The sequence below is a fragment of the Cupressus sempervirens genome, chromosome 5 (genome assembly GCF_028749045.1).
Source record: "Cupressus sempervirens isolate cs-2001-9-10 chromosome 5, ASM2874904v1, whole genome shotgun sequence".
Taxonomy (NCBI): domain Eukaryota; kingdom Viridiplantae; phylum Streptophyta; class Pinopsida; order Cupressales; family Cupressaceae; genus Cupressus; species Cupressus sempervirens.
Window position 1 is genome coordinate 277,594,267 of NC_143122.1, and position 19,086 is coordinate 277,613,352.

A 19,086-nucleotide genomic window follows, 5' to 3' on the forward strand; every position below is an offset into this window, starting at 1 on the left:
ACCGCTGCACTTCATCTTCCAAAGAAGAGAGTTCTACAGGTTCTACTTGGGTGGGTGGCAAGGTACTCATGGCACTCTTTCTTCTTTCCAACTCTGTGGCTTTTTCTAACCAAGTTCTTCTTTGTAGGGGCACTTGTTCTTCCTCCTCATCTGATTCTATTTCTTCCTCATCTATTTCTTCCTCTAGAATGGTTTCAGGAACTAATGGATTAGGCACTAATCTCTTACTAACTCTTTACCTCTTGTTCATCCTAACCTTGATCCTTTTTTGTCTCTTCATAACCGCAGGAGAAGCAAACTCTTCTTGCACATGAGGAATAGAGGTCTCTATAATTTCTCCCTCTTTTGGTTGGCTTGACACAACTGAAGGCAACTAAATTTCAACCTGGATTTGGGTAGCTCCACCATCTTGGGGCTCTTATGGACTTGGCTCCCGTTGCTGGGAAGAGACCTTTTCTACAACAAGCTCCATCTGAATCTTCTAAGGAGAGGCTCTCTTCCTCTTTCCCTTCCTCTCTTAAGGGTGATAATATCCCACTTGGCGATCAAGCTGGTAGACTATTTTAGGCTTGATACATGAGATTGGAGTGCAAAGGTAGGAATAGTGACTTTCCTCCCTTTACCCCTTTCTAGACAAGAATGTGCATGGAAGATCACTGTATCTAGAACTATATCAAGTGGAAAATGCTTCTTAATCCAACTCTTTGTCATTCGAATGACATGTCTTTCTCGATGATTGATATCATCTCCTTCCTCTCTATCAACTTCTGCATTCAAAATGGGCCTCTCACCAACTTTATCTACATTAAATAGGGGATCCAGTAGTTCCTTGGAGTCTTGTAGCCTTATCTCATCAGGGATGGTCAAGTGGAGAGCCTTCTCTGCTAAATACAAAGTCATCCTACAATAGTCTCTGATGTGGACATCGTAGTCATTTGTGGCATTCATCCAATGATCTTCAATGGCATCCTCATGATAAAAATTGTTCCCTGCCAGGTTTTCCACTTTACCAACATTGTCAAAGAATGGTCAAGGAGAGTTATACTCTTCAAGAGGGTAGTTCTCCCATTCCACTTGAAAGTCAAGATATCATGTTTCCTCTTCACCTGATATGCTCCTAAGACCAATGGCCACTCCCAACAAGGTATATATTGTCTTTTGATCCTCTCATAAGCTAACTCAATCTGTCAGGATATTTCCATTAGGACCAACTTGTCACTTAGGTACATCGAAAGTTTCTTTGGATTGATAGATGCACCACCTACCCAAATATATGTGAATGTCTTGAACTGGATGAAATATGCTCCGAGAGCTGTAATCTGTGCCTTGGCTTCCTCGGACAATCTCTTCCCATAGTCCCCTTCGATGAATCAAATGATCACAAATATGAAAGCATCATTTACGATTCTATACTCTTTGCTCTGTGGTGAGAGGTTCTTCTTCACCAACTGAGGATAGACTATGTATGGCCAAGCATTGAGGTCCTACATACTGCCTTTCTTGTATAACCCATGATAGTTTGTTGCCCTGGCTACCAGTAGGTACACCACATAAGAAGTCATCTAAACTTCTTCTTGTCCTTTACTATCTTCAGCTACTCACACAAGTTCTCACTAAGTGGGGTGGCCCAATCTAGTGGTATCTTTGCATGCCTGACGGTCTCTATGAAGTTGACCATGAATGGAGTGAGATGACCTATTGTAGGTAAGCCCATGACTTTACTCAAGAGAATGATAAGAGTATCCGATGTCATCCTTCATGTATCCCCGAGTCATATCCACTTTGCTAATTGTCTTTCCCTAAGGTGGCTTCTCAATGAAGTACAAGGAATGTATGATGTTAATGGCTTCTTGGTGATTATCTTTATACCATCTTTCAACTACCTCATAAGAGAGTCGAATGAATTGATTGGCTCTGGGAAGATGGAAGACTCACTCGATGTTATTAGGTCGCAGATCTAAGACCACTTCTCTAGTGACACTCTTAACTACCCTCTCATCAAGAAAAAAATGTCGAGATAGGGTCACGATCAACTCAACTAACTACACAATCTCTGGATGTGATGCTACATTCACTAATTCAGAACGGATTAATGCGGACCTTAGGGTTGACCTTTTTGTCGGACTATTGTAAACTCTCAAGAATTCTCCCAAGTCCATGTGTCTGAGGTCAGTATCTTTGATCTAAGCATACTCATCGAGTAACCTTGATTTTGGGGGTATGCCTTGGAACTTGTAAGAAATGGGTTTTGTTGTTGCTCCAAATGTAGATGCCATCTGATCTTGTTACAGTTACCTACGCATTACAAGAAAAGAAAACATGATCGGTCATTAGATAGCAGAAAATAAAAAATTATGTAAGTAAAAAAATAAAAATAAAAACATCCCCCTTGGGGACTTATTTATTTTTTGTTTTAATTTTTTTTTAATTTTATATATATATATATATATATATATATATGTTTTTAAAGCTTTATATATATTTTTTAAAAATTTACAAAAAAAATTTAAGGTCATGTGCATTTCAAGGGTTTGATATGGGCGTTGTGGCCCTAGCTTGGTGTAGGCACGAATTGAAGTGGCGTCACGACCAAGCTTAGTGTGGGCGTAGAGTGAAGTGGTGCCATGGCCAACCTTGGCGCGAGCACAAAGTATTTAAGTGATGCAGCTATCGCTTAGCGTAGGCATGAACCAAAGTGGCGCCATGACCATCATTAGCGTAGGCACAGGTTTAAGTGATGTTCTCGCCGCTTAGTGTGGGCACGAACTGAAGTGGCACCGCGGCCAACCTTGGCGCACGCACAGGTTTAAGTGACATTGTCACTGCTTAGCAATGGGATGAACCAAAGTGGCGTTGTAGCCAACCTTGGCATCGGCGCAGGTTTAAGTGACTAGCGCCACCGCTTAGCACGAGCACGGACCAAAGTGGTGTCGCGGCTAACCTTGGCACGAGCGCAAGTTTAAGTGACATCGTCGCTGCTTAGCGCGACTCTCGCTTGACATATGTGATGATAGCACATGACATATGTGGTGATAGCGCTCGACGCCTTAAGGGGAAATATACCCTTCCATACCTTGTAATGTGATGCCAAAATAATTGACCAAACAATGGCTTACAAAATGCTTGGGCGAGGGGGGGGGGGGGGGGGGTTTATAACCCTTGCCTCGTTGGGTTGTGCAGGGTGCATCTCAGTGCTTGCACTAGCGCGCGTGTGCAAATAAAAAACTTTTCCCATTTTTAAATGTTTTTGACTTCTTCTTCTTTTTTGTGATTTTCTCATTTTTTCTTTTTTTTTGTGTTTTTTCGAATTTTGATGCAACTTATAAACAAATTTTCTTCTTTTGACTCTTGAATCAAGAGTCTGGGAGTCAAGAAAAGTAGGGGGTTCCCATTACTAGTGAGGAATGGGGCGTGTGTTGTGAATACCACAACATAACCTCATTATTGCTCTCACACTATGAAGGTTGTTGTTTTTGGTGGATTGTTGATTATGGGTGGTTACACTAACAAATTTTGTATGTAGTATTTTACCATCCAATCAAGCTTGTATCTCCTTCCTTTTAATAGAGTTGAATTATAGATTATAACACTAGATTTTTGCCTCTTTTCTGAGTTTAATGGTTAAAGTGACTGAAGTAAATGAAGGAAATAGGATCTATTTATTTTATGTGAGCATAAACTAAAAATGGTAGTGATGACCCCTTTTAACAAGGATAGTAGAATTTCAATTGGACTTGATTTCTTATTCATAAATTGCTTTCAACCTGAAGAATCCTTAGCTAATATCTTATTTGTATAACATTCCTACTAATTAAGGGTGGTTATTCTAAATTTATTTACATTGAAATCATACTTATGTTCCTTATTTTACATTTATAATTTCTAATATTCATCATAATTTATAATACTCCACTTAGTGAAATCATACTTATGTAATGTATGTTAGAGCCCATAAGCACATGAATCATGAAGACAAGGAAAAGGGTGTGCATAAGTTCATATTTGTTGGCCGAGGGCTTTTCTATTAAATTACTGGCATACTATTTTAAAATATTATAATATTATTTCCATGAAACATGGGTCAATGAGTTTGACTCAAAAACTACACAATTAAATCTTGATAACAATATCACAATTTGACTTGCTCTAGAAATATCTCCTACTTATCAAGTGATGATCTTAAGGGGATTTCTAATGAATGGTTTATAAGGCACAACACTTGGTGAAGGTTTTTCAAATGGGGTCACACAAAGATTGGATTTAACCATGGAGGAAACTTTGTAGTCAAGCACACTCAAGGTGGAGTAGTATTGGGATGAGTCACCTCCCAAGAAGTCTCGGTGCTTCACCTTTGTGAGCATCACCTAGGTCTAATTTGTGTTGAGTGTTCCATTTATTCTCATGAGAGATGGATTCATATGAATCACTACTCATTAAACATGGGTCAATGAGTTTGACTCAAAAACTACATAGTTAAATCCTGATAGCAATATCACAATTTGACTTGCTGTGGAAATATTTTCTTATCAGTATTTCCATAGTTATTTATAGGATTTTTAAAGTATACATGAATCTTTACAATAGACCATGTTGTTTGATGAATATTTATTTTGTACATTATAATGAGATGAAAAGATATAATTTTACTTACTTTTTTTATATTTATATTGATTGTTATATTCCTCCAATCTTTTATTCTTTTTTCAAATAATAAGCACCCATAGATCACTATTTTATTTTAATATTGCATCTTTGATTTGCTCATAACTTAATATAGTTTAGGACCTATGTTAAATCTTCAATAAAATCAAGTCTAACAAATGCTCAGATATTTGTACGAAGAATGCTTTTTACCAATATAATTGTTTAGCGATTAAAAAGTTTCCATGCCTTTAGTGAACTCTTGTTTGGTATACTATTGAAGAGATATATCAATTATATTATAGGTTATATATGTGGTAGGAAAGGTTAAGTTGATCCAATTGGAGATCTATGGATGTATGTGTATCATATTATTTATATATGCTTAATATAGGTATTTAGATACTAAATTCAACAACTGGTATACTTGAATTTTTAGTGACAAATAATGAATATGTTTATATAGATAGGGTATGGTTTTCTTATACCTAGTCTATATCAACATTTATAACTAATTTATCTATTTAAACCTATTTTTTCATCCTAATATATTTCAATATCTTTGACCTCACATGGTATATGTCAATATCAAGGTTGCAAAGTCATTGCAAATATTGAGACATTATCATGGAAGTTGCTTGCAGAGTGTGGACCCATGCGGGCTGAAAAACACTCACAACCGCCACCATCCCTTGTGAAACATGGTTTGTAATAGGTGTTGATGGATCCAAAACCATCAAAGTAACATGAGCCACCATTGAGACTTTTGTTGATGATTGAGCCATAGATGTTGAAGTTTTCTTGGGGGTCGAGGCAATTTTTCCTTCTACGCCACATTGGTCCATTCTTCTTTTTTCGCAAGCTTGGAAGGAGCATCCTTAGAAGGAGATTTTGTATAAGGCACAACCATTAGAAAATATTTGATCTTGTGCTATGTTGATTGACACCTATAATAGGTGTTGGGGAGGTCTAGGTATAGCTCTTCCTAGGTGAAGGTGTAGGCTCCAACTTGAATATCAACAGTTTCTTTAAGGTAGCATGAGAGGTCGACCTCAACACAAACTCTTTTATGAGGAAAAATGTTAAAAAATAGATGATGTTCCATGCTTACCACCTTGCCAAGGGTTTTTGCAATAGCCCATATGAACAACTAGCATGGCAAGGAAGACCCAAAAACTCAATCAATACTAGGATCCTTCTCTTTTTTTCATCTAAGACTATAAAGTCTCGAGACCAATGTTGAAAAACCAACAAAGAAGACCTAATTGTCCAGTGCCCACGATTGAACACCATGTCAACCTAGGTAAGTTTTGAGAAATGAAATAGGAAAAAAAACTATGGTAATGCTTTGAATGCCATCAAGATGAACTCCAGGAGGAGTCCAAGCTTTGGCAACCCAATCTTTTAGCATGCTTTCAGGTGGAATTCTACCCACCAAATATCATATTAAAGCATGCTTCTCAAGCCAATCATAGACATTGTTAAACTCTTGAATTTTAAGTACAATATTAGGGAAGGGTTTACCTCATGAAACACATTTGGAACAAACTTGCAAGGGCATTTATTCGAAGGAGGCACCATGAGCATCTGTCACATTAACTCCAACACCAACATCAATTCTCAAGCCAAAGTTGGCTAGAGCCATTATAAACCCCTAAAGATCTTGTAATAAATATGGTGTGCCAAAAATGATACACATAGATCGATTCATAAAAAAGTAGTAGAACATTCAAAACCCTAGAAGAGTGCATTCACTTCCTCTCTCTTTTTTGTCCTTCCTACCTTCACCATATGAAATTTGAAAGCATAAACATTTGCAAACATGAAAATTTCAAATAAACGTTGCTTCATATAAAAACACAAAAAAAATCATTGTTTGGAGAGGATGTCAATTATCCATTCACCTATGACAGTACTCACAATCAAAATTGGCCAAAAATTGACTCTATCAAGGAATTGCTCAGATTTGTTGCTATAGATTGAACAACAAAATAAAGAATCTACATCACAAATTTTGATCCATATGCTGCTAATTTAATCGAGCACAAATCCAAACATAAATCCACAATGATAAAACAAAACCAATAAAAAGCACAAATCCAAACATAAATCCATAATGATAAAACAAAACCAATAAAAATTAAAAATATGGTAATGGAAGAAACAAAATGGTAGGAATGCTCAAGTTGACAAAATCATTAACAGATCCAATTTGTCTATTAAACTCAAAAATCCCATAGTTGGTATCAGGCCCGAACTTATATGGTCGTATTGGTTATTTTTTCACTTTTGAGCCATATATGACAAGCTAAAAGTTTGTTGGATCGTATTGATTGATAGGTTAATTTTTTATAAAACCGTCAATATGATATTTAATTTTATTAATAAACCGTCAAAAATTTGTAGAAGGCAATAAAAATTAAAATATTAGTATGCAATCTATAAGCTTACAAACTTTCTTAAATTAACATATATTGCTATTTTATAATTATTTTGTAGAATCTTATATTATTGTACTTGTCGTAGGCTAGTACTATTGCATTCAGTTTGCACAATTATGGAATTAGTTTGAAATCTATCCACCAATTACAAGTAATGATTTTTGAATAATTAAAATATTTCTAAAGTTTTTTTATTCTTTTATAGATTTTATATTTCGTACAAATTATATAATTGGCTCAACTCATTTTGTGTTATAGGAGCCCTTTTTCGGTAGTTCTCCATAATGCAATATTTTCAACTAGATTGAAGGTAAAATAGGCAATTTATCTATTATTTTTGAATTCTTAAAAAACTTTTCTTACATCTAATTATTTTGTTAAATGTTCTAAATTTCTTATAGTATTATATTTTTGCAAATATATCACACCCAAGGGATATTCAACGTCAATTTGGAAAATAAGGTAGGTGTATTTTTATACGCTTATGTTGACTATAATTTTAACTCTAAACATTATTGACAACCCTAACATCAACCCTAGTTCTAATCCTACCATAACCTAAATATTAAACCTTAATCTTAAACAAGATCATAATCCTAATTCTAAACCTAATTCTAACTTTAATAATGGTATTAGTAATTAGCTACTAGTATAAAATGATTAATATTATATTATATGAAGTTTAAAAGAATAAAAATATAAAACTTTTAAAAAGATAAAAAAATATTGATATAACTCATTGCCAAATACAAAAATAATTTTAAAGTATTAAAATATTTGAAAACTTTTTTTTTAACTACTATATCTTTTCAAACCTGAAATGTTGTGATATTGCCATTTAATTTGGAGTTCTTGAATTAACCTAAAATATAGAAATTAAAAAATAAATAAAATAGAAACAACAAATATAAATAAAATTTTTCAAGAACAAAATATAATTGAAACTGAAACTCAAATTAAACAAATATTTAAAACGCTAAATAAAACTAAAATTAAAGAAAATTAAGCCTAAAATAAGTTGATTAAATGGTTAAGCACATCATTAGCTACTTCAACATTGAAGCCATTGCCGGGCTCCAATAAGAAAACTATTATTATTATTAAATCTACTACATACTTTTAAAAAAAAACGCAAAACTATATATTATATTTATACATTAATAAATAATTTAAGTTTTTAATACAATATTTTATATTTTATCAATATACATAGATTTTTACTATTTTACTAACATTTGTAAAAAAATATTTTTAAAATTGAAAAAAAACTATAACAATTTTTTTCAAACTATCTACGACGACTAAAAGGCAAGTACATGTCACTATGTGGCACTTGTTTTATAAAACATACAAATATAGAAACTTCTCAATATGAGATTTTTGTAAATATTACTAATTTATACTTATATATTGATTAAATATTTAAATTTACAAGAATTTTTAAATTATTTAAAAAAAAATGACAACCAATATTTATTATAAAATGTAAAATGAAAGGTATTATCATGACCAGACCGTCATAAAAAATACTCGTGACACGTGGTGACCATCAAATTCCAGACCTGATTGGTATATATACTAAACTCTAACTTGTCTACTAAACTCTAACCATTTCAGACATAGTGTAGCATTCAACATAATGACATGAGAAAATCATTTCATAGATAGATACTACTTCAAAAAAAAAAAAAAACTAAGAGATTTTGATAAGTCAGAAGAAACAGATAAGAATAGGAGAAAAATAATTATTTCTGATTTTAGAATTATTTGCTAATTTCTAATAGAGAAAAACCCAAGTGTTTTACATGACCAAAAAGGAAAACTATCGAAAAAAAGACTCACAATCTAACAAAGCTCTCCTACAAACCTTATTGACTTATTAGTAATATTCCCACCGTCCATACGTCATTGATAAACCTCTTGTATACCAGCTGGATCAACCCCGAGCATCTTAAAATTTAGGGTGATGTCTTGCTCAGCAGAAGTTCTAAGATCTGACTGTTAATCAGTCAATGATTTCTTTGAAACTTTAAAAAACGTAATATAAACTAATATACTTTAATTTCAGAGGTTAAGTTGGAGATCGTGAAATCTTTGATCAAATATACTTAGTTGACTTGGCTGATACTTGCTTTCTTTAGAATTCTTATCACGATCGAGCGAGTTAAGAATAAAATTCCAGAGTATTCTTGGAATCTTTTTTTCGAAATCTTACATGATGGCAGACGACTTATTAGCTGATCTAAGGTAGGCTTCTAATTGATTCCAAGCCCATCAATATCATCAGGCATGGTTTAAGATCTAACAAGAATTTTTTGGGATATCTTAAGTGCACGTTGTTGTTTTCCGATTTATCTAAACGTTCCCATGTTGCTTGACTTCTATGATAGAAAGATTCTATATATATCATATGGGTACATTGTTGAATTTCTCAACTGCCATTGATTGCAGAATTCAAGTCAGAAAAACGCTACTGTAGAACTGCATTTGAAATTAATGGAGAAAACAGAGTTCTCTGTTCTGGTTAGAAATGTGGTTACAGGAAGATGGTTTGTGGTATATATATGTTTTCTGATCATGTCCCTTGCAGGAGGGACTTACATATTTGGTATATATTCACAAGCAATCAAAACAGTCCTGGACTATGATCAAGAAACTCTGACCACATTGGGGTTTTTCAAAGATCTTGGAGGGAATGTTGGTATTTTGTCTGGTCTGATCAATGAGATCACTCCACCATGGGTGGTTTTGGGCATAGGAGCCATCATGAACATCGCTGGATATCTGATGATCTGGTTATCTGTGACGCAAAAGATCGCGAAGCCAAAGACATGGAAGATGTATTTGTACATCTACATAGGAGCCAATTCTCAGACATTTGCCAACACTGGGGCTCTTGTTACATGTGTGAAGAACTTCCCTCAGAGTAGAGGAAGTGTGCTTGGAATTCTCAAAGGATATGTGGGGTTGAGTGGAGCAATCTTTACTCAAATATACCATGCAATTTATGGGCAGGACAATAGAGGGATAATTCTGCTGTTGGGTATCCTCCCAGCTGTTGTATCCCTGTCTGTAATGTTAATAGTAAGACCCACTAAAGTTGTTGAAGATAAGAAAGAACTGAAAAAATTCTACCACTTCCTTTACATAGCCCTAGCCTTGGCAGGGTTTCTGATGGTCATGACTATAGTGGAGAATAGAGAGAAGCATTTTCCTCAGCCAGGCTACCAAATTGTAGCTGCCTTGGCAGTTCTTTTCCTCATGTTGAACATTGTTGTGGTTGCTGATGCAGAGATTGACAAAATGAGGCTACAAAAACTGACTTCTCAGACTGAACTAGGGTTTCAGAAGGAGATTGATGTTGTTGGAAATAAGAACAAGGAGCAAAACCCAAGTGCAGCTGCTGTGAGCCTACAGGAAGAATGTGGCAGAGATCATTATGCCAATCAGTGTTCTAGTAAGGAAACATGTAATCAGCAAGCATGCCCTCCATTACCAGAAGGGTTGACCGATTCAACGATCTGTAACCTCAGAACGGATCCCAGAGATTGCTCCATAAGATCCCGCCTGGTCAAAATGTTCAAGAGCCCAACAAGAGGAGAAGACTACACTATACCCCAGGCACTTGTGAGTGTGGACATGATAATCATATTTGTATGCACTACTTGTGGGGTTGGAACCACTCTCACTGCCATTGACAACATGGGTCAGATTGGGCAATCTCTGGGATATACTCCTGTGAACATCAGCACATTTGTTTCTCTCATCAGCATCTGGAACTTCCTAGGGCGCGTCGTATCAGGATACTTGTCTGAATTTCTCTTGCACAAGTACAAATTTCCTAGACCTTTGTTGTTCACCATAATAATGCTCATTTCTTGTGTTGGGCATATTTTTATAGCATTTGCCCTGCCTGGATCACTATATGTAGCCTCAATCATTACAGGCTTGTGTTTTGGAGCTCAATGGCCTGTGGTTTATGCTGTTATCTCAGAGCTCTTTGGTCTCAAGTATTATGCAACTCTTTACAATTTTGGAGCTGCTGCAAGCCCACTGGGGTCCTATCTTCTCTCAGTGAGAGTGGCTGGAAAACTCTATGATAGAGAAGCCAGAAAGCAATATTTTTCTGCACAATTGTTGCAGGGAGTTAATGCAACTGCAGGAGCTCATAATAAGTTGACTTGCATGGGACATGAGTGCTTTCGCCTTAGTTTTATCATAATGACTTTTGTGTCCTTATTTGGGGCTCTTGTTTCAGGCATTCTTGTTCTTAGGACAAGGAAGTTCTACAGAAGTGACATCTATGCCAAGTTTCGAGTTGAAGCTGAAAAGTCCAAAGGAGAAATAATTATGGATAGTTAGGGTTTTTTATCAAACCCTCATGGCCAAATAACATATGGTGCTGCTCTTATTCACTTTTCATAGTGTAATAATGTTGTGTGAGTGTAGCATATTTAACATTGATATTTTTATTGAGTAATTTTAGGTTTTTTGAAGTCAATTTATATGGATAAAAGCGTTTTTTTTTTTTTCCACCGATCATTGGAAAGAAGGAAGAGAAGGGTTTTTTTTTTTTTTTTGTTTCCACCGATCATTGGAAACGAGGAAGAGGAAAACTTTTCAGGTTATCATAAACTGTAATTTTTCTTTTATGTTTAGTTGGCTGCAAGGGAACTTTCAATACTGATTGGCAATGAAAAGAGATCTTTATTTCACACAATACCGGAAAAGAGAAACAAGCCACACAAGATTTGACTTCATTTCTGTTTCCTCTTGGTGATTTCACTTTCTTCGTATTTGTTATCTCAATGGGCCGAAAAAGATGATTATATAATGGAACTTTACTGTAAACTCTGTTCAATGTCAATGAGAAACCAATTATTACTAATTGAAAATCTTAAAAAGCAGCTGTTTAGTCTGTTATCCAAACATGTCGTATTTATTCATATGTAAAAGTGACCCTTATTGCTAGATTCATTGATTTTTTTCCTAAATCCACCGCTTTGTCTTATACAGCTATAAAATGTTTAATCTGTGTTTATGACATGACCTGTACAAAAGACTAGAACAGAGCAAACAGAGCAGCTACACGAGATAAATGTTTTAAACTTCCAAAGTTCGCTCTTCTTGGTTCTCAAAATCATACGCTGATAAAATTGTGCATTTTTTTTGGGTAGAAGCCTTCAAAACACTGATAACATTATACGCTGATCTTAGAGCGCTTTTTGTTCTGATGATGGATCACAAAAAAATATCGAACATAATCAAATCCAAAAGCTACATCATCTAAGCTTTCAAAATTCTAAAAAATACAAAGCTTGATAGCAGTCACTCCCAACTTATTTCTACAATTTACGTGGCTTCAAAATGTAAATTAAATAATTAATTCATAAGTTTGCTGTTTAGATTTAGGATAGAACAGGTTGTCTGACATAATGTGTTTCATTACAGATTGATGGCTTCATGCCTATTCAATTCCATGTCTCTAAAAGAATTAATATCCAATCTATATAATCCTTGCAATCATTGAACCATTCATGTGCCTGTCAATTATCATCTAGTGTTCTAATATCTCAGAGGACCACGGATTCTTAACTGGCCAATTACTTAAATCACGAGACAGAATCCGTTTTTTTTTTCTTGAATTAAATCAATGCAAATTTTTGGTCACAGAAAACATTTGTGTTGGTGTTCTTATAGGAGGAATCATTTCTTTTAGGTAAGGCGCTTTGCAACAAAGACTCCATGAATTCCATTTGAGAACCCGTGAAGTATATTTATTTTGAAAGCTAATATTTTTGTACTTTTGTAAGTGAGATGAAGAATGTAATAAGGAACACTATTTTTAAACATAAAGAGTTAAATTTTAATTGCTCACTTTTTGTTTTCTTCCTAAAGTCCATTATAATTAAGATGAAATTAGTAATTTCATATTAGTGTACAATGGGCATGCAGACTAGATATAAAAGGTTAATTAAAGTGAATTGATAGGCCATTTACAAATTATGACTATGTTAATAAAAGTGTATATAGAGAAGTGATAGCTTCAAGTTTGTGTTCCTCTGAGTTTTCAAGATGGGGACAACAAGGGACGTCAGGACGGGTTTTCAAGACGGCAAATTTGTTTGGTGATTTTGGGGATGGCGGGACAGCTATATATCTAGGAAAATTTTAAAACATACACTAAAGTTTGCAAATATACATGCCATTTATATGAAACTAAGCATAAATCATGTCATTTAAACATTATAGAACCTTAACATACACCATTTGAATGCCATCTTGGAAACAATAACCGACGTCAGTACTCAATTGTCATAGAATCAAACTATCATCTAGAGAAATACAGATCAATTGTAAAAGCATACACTATTTCTAGTGTTATAACATGAATTAATATCAAGTACATAAAATTTCATGTTCAATATTCAAAGGTATAAAACTACTTCAAGAGCACTTATATCTCAAATGTGCCAGTCAATCCTTTTTTAGCAATGAAGTCAATAGATTAGATGCAAAAAATCAGTTGGGATTGCTTTGCAAGTTCAACACATATGAAATCTGCCTCTCCAACCTCCGTTGGAACTTGTTGTAAATATAACTCTCAAGAAATAATCATCTCAACCGCTTGAAATGAAGCAATGAGTGCTTAGATTACTTTAGGATACAATTTTACAAGTTAGGATTAAAAAAATTATGTTTTTTTATTTTTTATTTTTATTTTGTTTTTGCTTTGCAAAAACCAGGGACAGTCGATTGCCCCATTTTAATTTAAATCAAGGACAGTTGATTGCCCCCTTTTTATTTGGCAAATGTCCCAAACTATCAAGGACGTCTCTTGGGGGTCCTGGCCATTTTGGGACAGCGGGGGGAGGGGTGGTCCCATACCCGTTCCCCCGTCCCAAGGATGTCCCCTTCTCAAAAACTTGGATTTTTTTTTATTTTTTTTTGGGGGGGTGGGGGGGAGGAGGGGTGTCAGGGTGTGGGGCAATGCATCCTCTGGGTGTGTAGCTTTAAATTAATTGTGCCTCTACTTATAGGATCCAATGATGAGGGAAGCAAGAACTTTCAATCAAGAAAATAATTAGGCTTCGTTACCAATAGGGTCATGTTATTTTCACAATACTCTAAGAGGAGTTAGTGGGAGGGGTGGGAAACACGAAGAGGTGGAGTCGCAAGGAGATAGAGATAGAGAGGAACATAGAGATGGAGAGAGGGAGGAGAAAGAGGGGTAGAGAAAGAGAGAGGTGAATAATTTAAGTGGCAAAAAAGTCAAAATTTTAATCTAGATAAAATCATTCAATGTAGAGGTGAAAATAACTTAATTGAACCAATCTAATTCAATTGGCTATAATATATAACAAGCTATATTTATTTTATTTTATTAAAGAAATATATTGATGCATTATAAAATAATAAAAAGGAGAATTGAGAATTGGTGAATTCTTCTCCTATGCCAAATGGACAACACGTGACACATCTTCAAGAGAATAAGTTTGGTCTACTTTAATGACCATAACTTGCTTAATATTATATGTGAATTTTATCATCACTGAAAATGCAAATCACGATAAGTACAATATTGCATATATATTTTTCAAACCTAAGCAATATGAAAAGATTATATCATCTTTGTCAATCATATAATAAGATGTTGTGAGGGCATTAGTAAAGCCAAAAGGTAAAATTAAAAAGTCAAAGTGTCCATAGTAACACCTAAATGATGTTTTGGAGATATCTTCCTCAATCTTACTTGATGGTCACCAGATCGTAGATCAATCTTGGAGAAGTATTTTGCTCCATGGAGTTCATCAATTAACTTATCAATTCTTGGAATATGGTACCATTATTTTATTGTCATTATATTCAAAGCCCTAAATCTATGCACATTCTTATAGAACCATCCTCTTTCTATACTAGCAACACTGAGAAGGCAAAAGGACTAGAACTAGGTTGGATATGACCCATCCTAGTAGTTCTTTGATATTTCTCAATCTCCCCTTTGAAATTTCAAAGGTGCCTATAAGATGGAGTGATCACGTGTTTTTCTTATAATTCGATGGCATGTTAAAACACTCTCTTTGGGGGTAATCCTATAGGAATATCGCCAAATACCTTCTTATGCTTATTCAAAATGGGCTGGATATCAATGTGGATGGTCTTTCCTTGAGAAGAGCTTTTATCAAGAATCATACATCATGTAACTACTCCCCTTGACTGTGTCTAAAGATCATCTTCATTCTTTAGGTTGAGATTACTCTTGGGGATTCGTTGGGTAGCCTCTACAAATTGACTTCTTGTCCATCATGATGGAAACAAATTTCTAATTTTGAGGGTCCATAATGAAGCATCCCAAGGAGTGTATCTAATGGGTATGCATGATCACATCCATATATACATTTACCACACTAAAATCCTCTTTGATGGGATATTTTCCCAAGGTGACTTTAGTTGGAAAATTTGCTTGGTACATCAAGCTATAGTACCATTAGCCATGGGTATTGTAAAACCTTGAAAGTTTTTAGTTTCCAATTTTATTTTTGTAACTAGATGTTGTCAATAAAATTGTGCGAGAGCCCACTATCCATGAGGGTGATTACCTTTTGCCCCTTTAAACATTTTGATTTGAAAGGATTGATATTTGGAGGATTGTGAAATAGTAGCTAGGGTTCCGTGTTCTTCCTCTTCTTCGCCTCTTCTTTTAATAGGACTTTCTTAGGCTATGGTCCTTAAACATGCATTATGAAAAATTAGTTTATAAAGATCCATAGGAAAATAATAATCTGTCATATAAGTATTCAAATAAATTACATGGTCAAAAAGTAGATTCTAAGCACTATAATTTCCATTACTGAAGTTTTTCTAATATTCACACTATAAGTGCCTCAAATTATGGCATCATTTGAGGAGAGATTCTAAAAACAAGAAAAACACTTCCACTTTCTTCCCAAAAGTGAGACCCAATTTCTTGCATTGATCCATAGTTTTACTAGACATAGTAGAAGGATTAGGATCAACTACCATAGGTTCTGAAGAAGAAGCATCAATGGGTTCGGTGGATGTAGATGGAAGAACAACTTTAGAAATAGAAGATAGGTGTAGGTGAACAACCCTTAGGAAGACTCAACTCCATGATCTTGGTTACTTTATGTTTGTAATAATTTCTAAAGAGATGATCAGGACAAGTAGGTGGTTTTTCAGGACGAGATGGCCAATAGAGATAAATCTTGACACAACCTCTAGGACGCAATGGTTTATAAAGATAATGATTAATAGTAATAATGTTTCCTTCATGCGGAAATTTAAGGCATTTATGAATAGGAGAAGCTACAACTTGCATGGAAGAAAGCCATGGAATACCATCTTAACTTAAAATTGATCAAAAGTAGGAATAACAACAAAGTTAGTAAAAACAACTTTCCCTGATAAAGTAACAATAAATTAGTTAAAGAAATTTGAGGACTAATATTATTTTGAAACTATTGAATGAAAGCATTAGCAAAAGTTTGAAAAGAATCAATAGAGTAAGAAGGTAGAGAGAAATTCCATTGCAAGGCTCTATCCCTAAAATTGAGTGAGAACAACTTAGCCATAAGCCTATAGTCATGAGAAAAATCACTACATATAATTTGGAAAGTTTTAACATGAATCACAGGATCTCCCTTATCATTATAAGTCTGAAGATGAGGTACCTCAACATGTTGTAGGATAACAACACGAAGGATATCTAAGGAAAGAGGATTAACAACATCACATGTATGAATATTGTACTTAAATTGAGTTAATTAAGCAAGTATTTGTTGTAAAGCGTTGCCAGTTTGAACCAATGTACTAATGGTAGGATTGAAAGAAATTCTAGTAGGCATAGGTATGCTAGATGGATTAGAAAATTATAAGATGTAGAAGAATGTGAAACAATGTTGGCATAGGATGAGAAGGAACGGGTAAAGGGTTTGAATAAGTAAAAGGAACCACATTATATGAAGGTGACGAAGAAGGAATGGAAGTAGGAGGAACAATTAAGGGAAGTGAAAGGTGTTAGATTGTGGTGACTGATCAGGAAAGTACTGTACATACTTCATAAATAGTAGCCAACATATTATGATCGACATATGGCCGACATGTTATAACCCTAAAGCGGTTTAATACTTGTATAAAAGGGCTTAGGGTTGGGTATTTTTCATTATGTTGTGATGCAAAATTGGTTCTTGCGGCGGTATTGAGTTGTAAGGGATTACGAATTGTAATCAGGTTGTAATCACTGGATTGTAATAAGATCGAATTTTTTGTTTGGTGGACGTAGCCCAGGGATTGGGTGAACCACGTTAAATCTTGGTGCCTTGTGTTCATTTCTGTGTGATCTATTATTTTTTCAGTTATTGGTTATATTTGCATGTACTTTTTTATTTCTGTCTGTGGTTTATCCTAACAAGTGGTATCAGAGCGAGGTTGTCTTTCAGTTATCCTCTGTAGGAAAGTCTCACGATTAAGTGGGAGTCTCACGGTTGAGTGGGAGTGATGGTAGATGAGGGTAAGCTGAGGGTTGACAGGTTTAATGGGCAGAACTTCCAGTTATGGAAGATGCAAATGGAATACTATCTATATCAGAAGGATTTATGGAAGCCGTTGGAAGGCAAAGCCAAGAATCAAAGAACTATGTCAGAGGCTGAATGGGATCTTTTGGACAGAAAGGCACTCGGAAGCATTTGGTTATGCTTGGCACCATCGGTGGCATTTAATATTACAAAAGCAAAGATGACAAAAGATTTGATGAAAACCCTAGCGACACTATATGAAAATCCCTCCGCTTCAAACAAGGTATTTCTCATGAAGCGTTTATTTAATATGAAAATGGCTGAAGGTGGATCTATTGCAGATCATTTAAATGAGTTTAAAACTATGACTAGTCAATTATCTTCTGTGGGTATCAATTTTGATGAAGAAATTAGGGCTCTCTTGATTTTGTGTTCTTTACCTGAAAGCTGGAATGGCTTGGTAATGGTTGTGAGTAATTACATTCCTAGATCTAGTACCCTAAAATATGATGATGTGATTGGTCTTATTTTAAGTGAGGAAACTCGTAGAAAATCCTCAGGTGGATCTACATCAGGAAGTGCTTTGAATGCACAAAGCAGGGGCAGAACGACTGAAAGAGGAAGTAACTTTGGAAATCATGGAAAATCAAGAGGAAAGTCAAATGGGAGGAGGTCTCAATCGAGAGGACCAAATGATTGCTGGTACTGTGGGAAACCAGGGCACAAAAAGAAAGATTGCTAGAATCGAAAGAAAAATGAAGGAGATAAATCAGATGGAGACAAGGAGGCAAATGTGGTAAGTAACAAATCCGAAGAGGATGCTTTGCTTTTGTCTTTAGAGAGTGTTGATGATTCATGAGTTTTAGATTCTGGTGCTTCATTTCATGCTACTCCTCATAGAGGTTATTTTATTGATTATGTCCAAGGGGATTTTGGGCTTGTTTATTTGGGGGATAATGAACCCTGTCAGATTGTTGGAAAGGGAAAAATTAAGATTAAGTTGCAGAATGGGAATCATTGGCTACTACATGAGGTAAGACATGTTCCAAAACTAAGTAAGAATTTAATTTCAGCAAGGCAACTCGGTGATGAGGGTTGTGTAGTCACTTTTAATGATAAAAATTGGAAGGCTTCAAAAGGTTCCCTTGTAGTAGCAAAAGGTGTGAAAGTAGGCACCTTATATCTTTGTATAGGTCATATTGTTCCTTCTACTTTGATTGTTTTAGAGAAAAATGAATGTTCAGGAACAATTTTTGTAGTTGAGCAGGAAGAACAAATAGCTGCTGTAGATTCTGATACAACATTGTGGCACAATAGACTTGGGCACATGAGTGAGAAAGGTATGAAAGTACTTCATTCAAAGAAAGTTTTACTAGGTCTAAAATGTGTGAATATCGATTTCTGTGAAAGTTGTGTGTATGGAAAACAAAAGAGAGTGAGTTTTGTAAAGATTGGGAAGGAAAACAAAA

At 34.9% G+C, this 19,086-nt stretch overlaps 1 protein-coding gene across 1 annotated transcript; it reads left to right on the plus strand.

The window, feature by feature from the left end:
* The first annotated feature begins 9,578 nt into the window (after positions 1 to 9,578).
* LOC149555658 (protein NUCLEAR FUSION DEFECTIVE 4-like) lies at positions 9,579 to 11,444 on the plus strand. The gene is made up of 2 exons (XM_089829469.1): positions 9,579 to 10,551; positions 10,630 to 11,444. Exons 1-2 carry the CDS (start codon positions 9,579 to 9,581, stop codon positions 11,442 to 11,444), a joined length of 1,788 nt encoding a protein of 595 aa, XP_089685595.1.
* Positions 11,445 to 19,086: the final 7,642 nt, after the last annotated feature.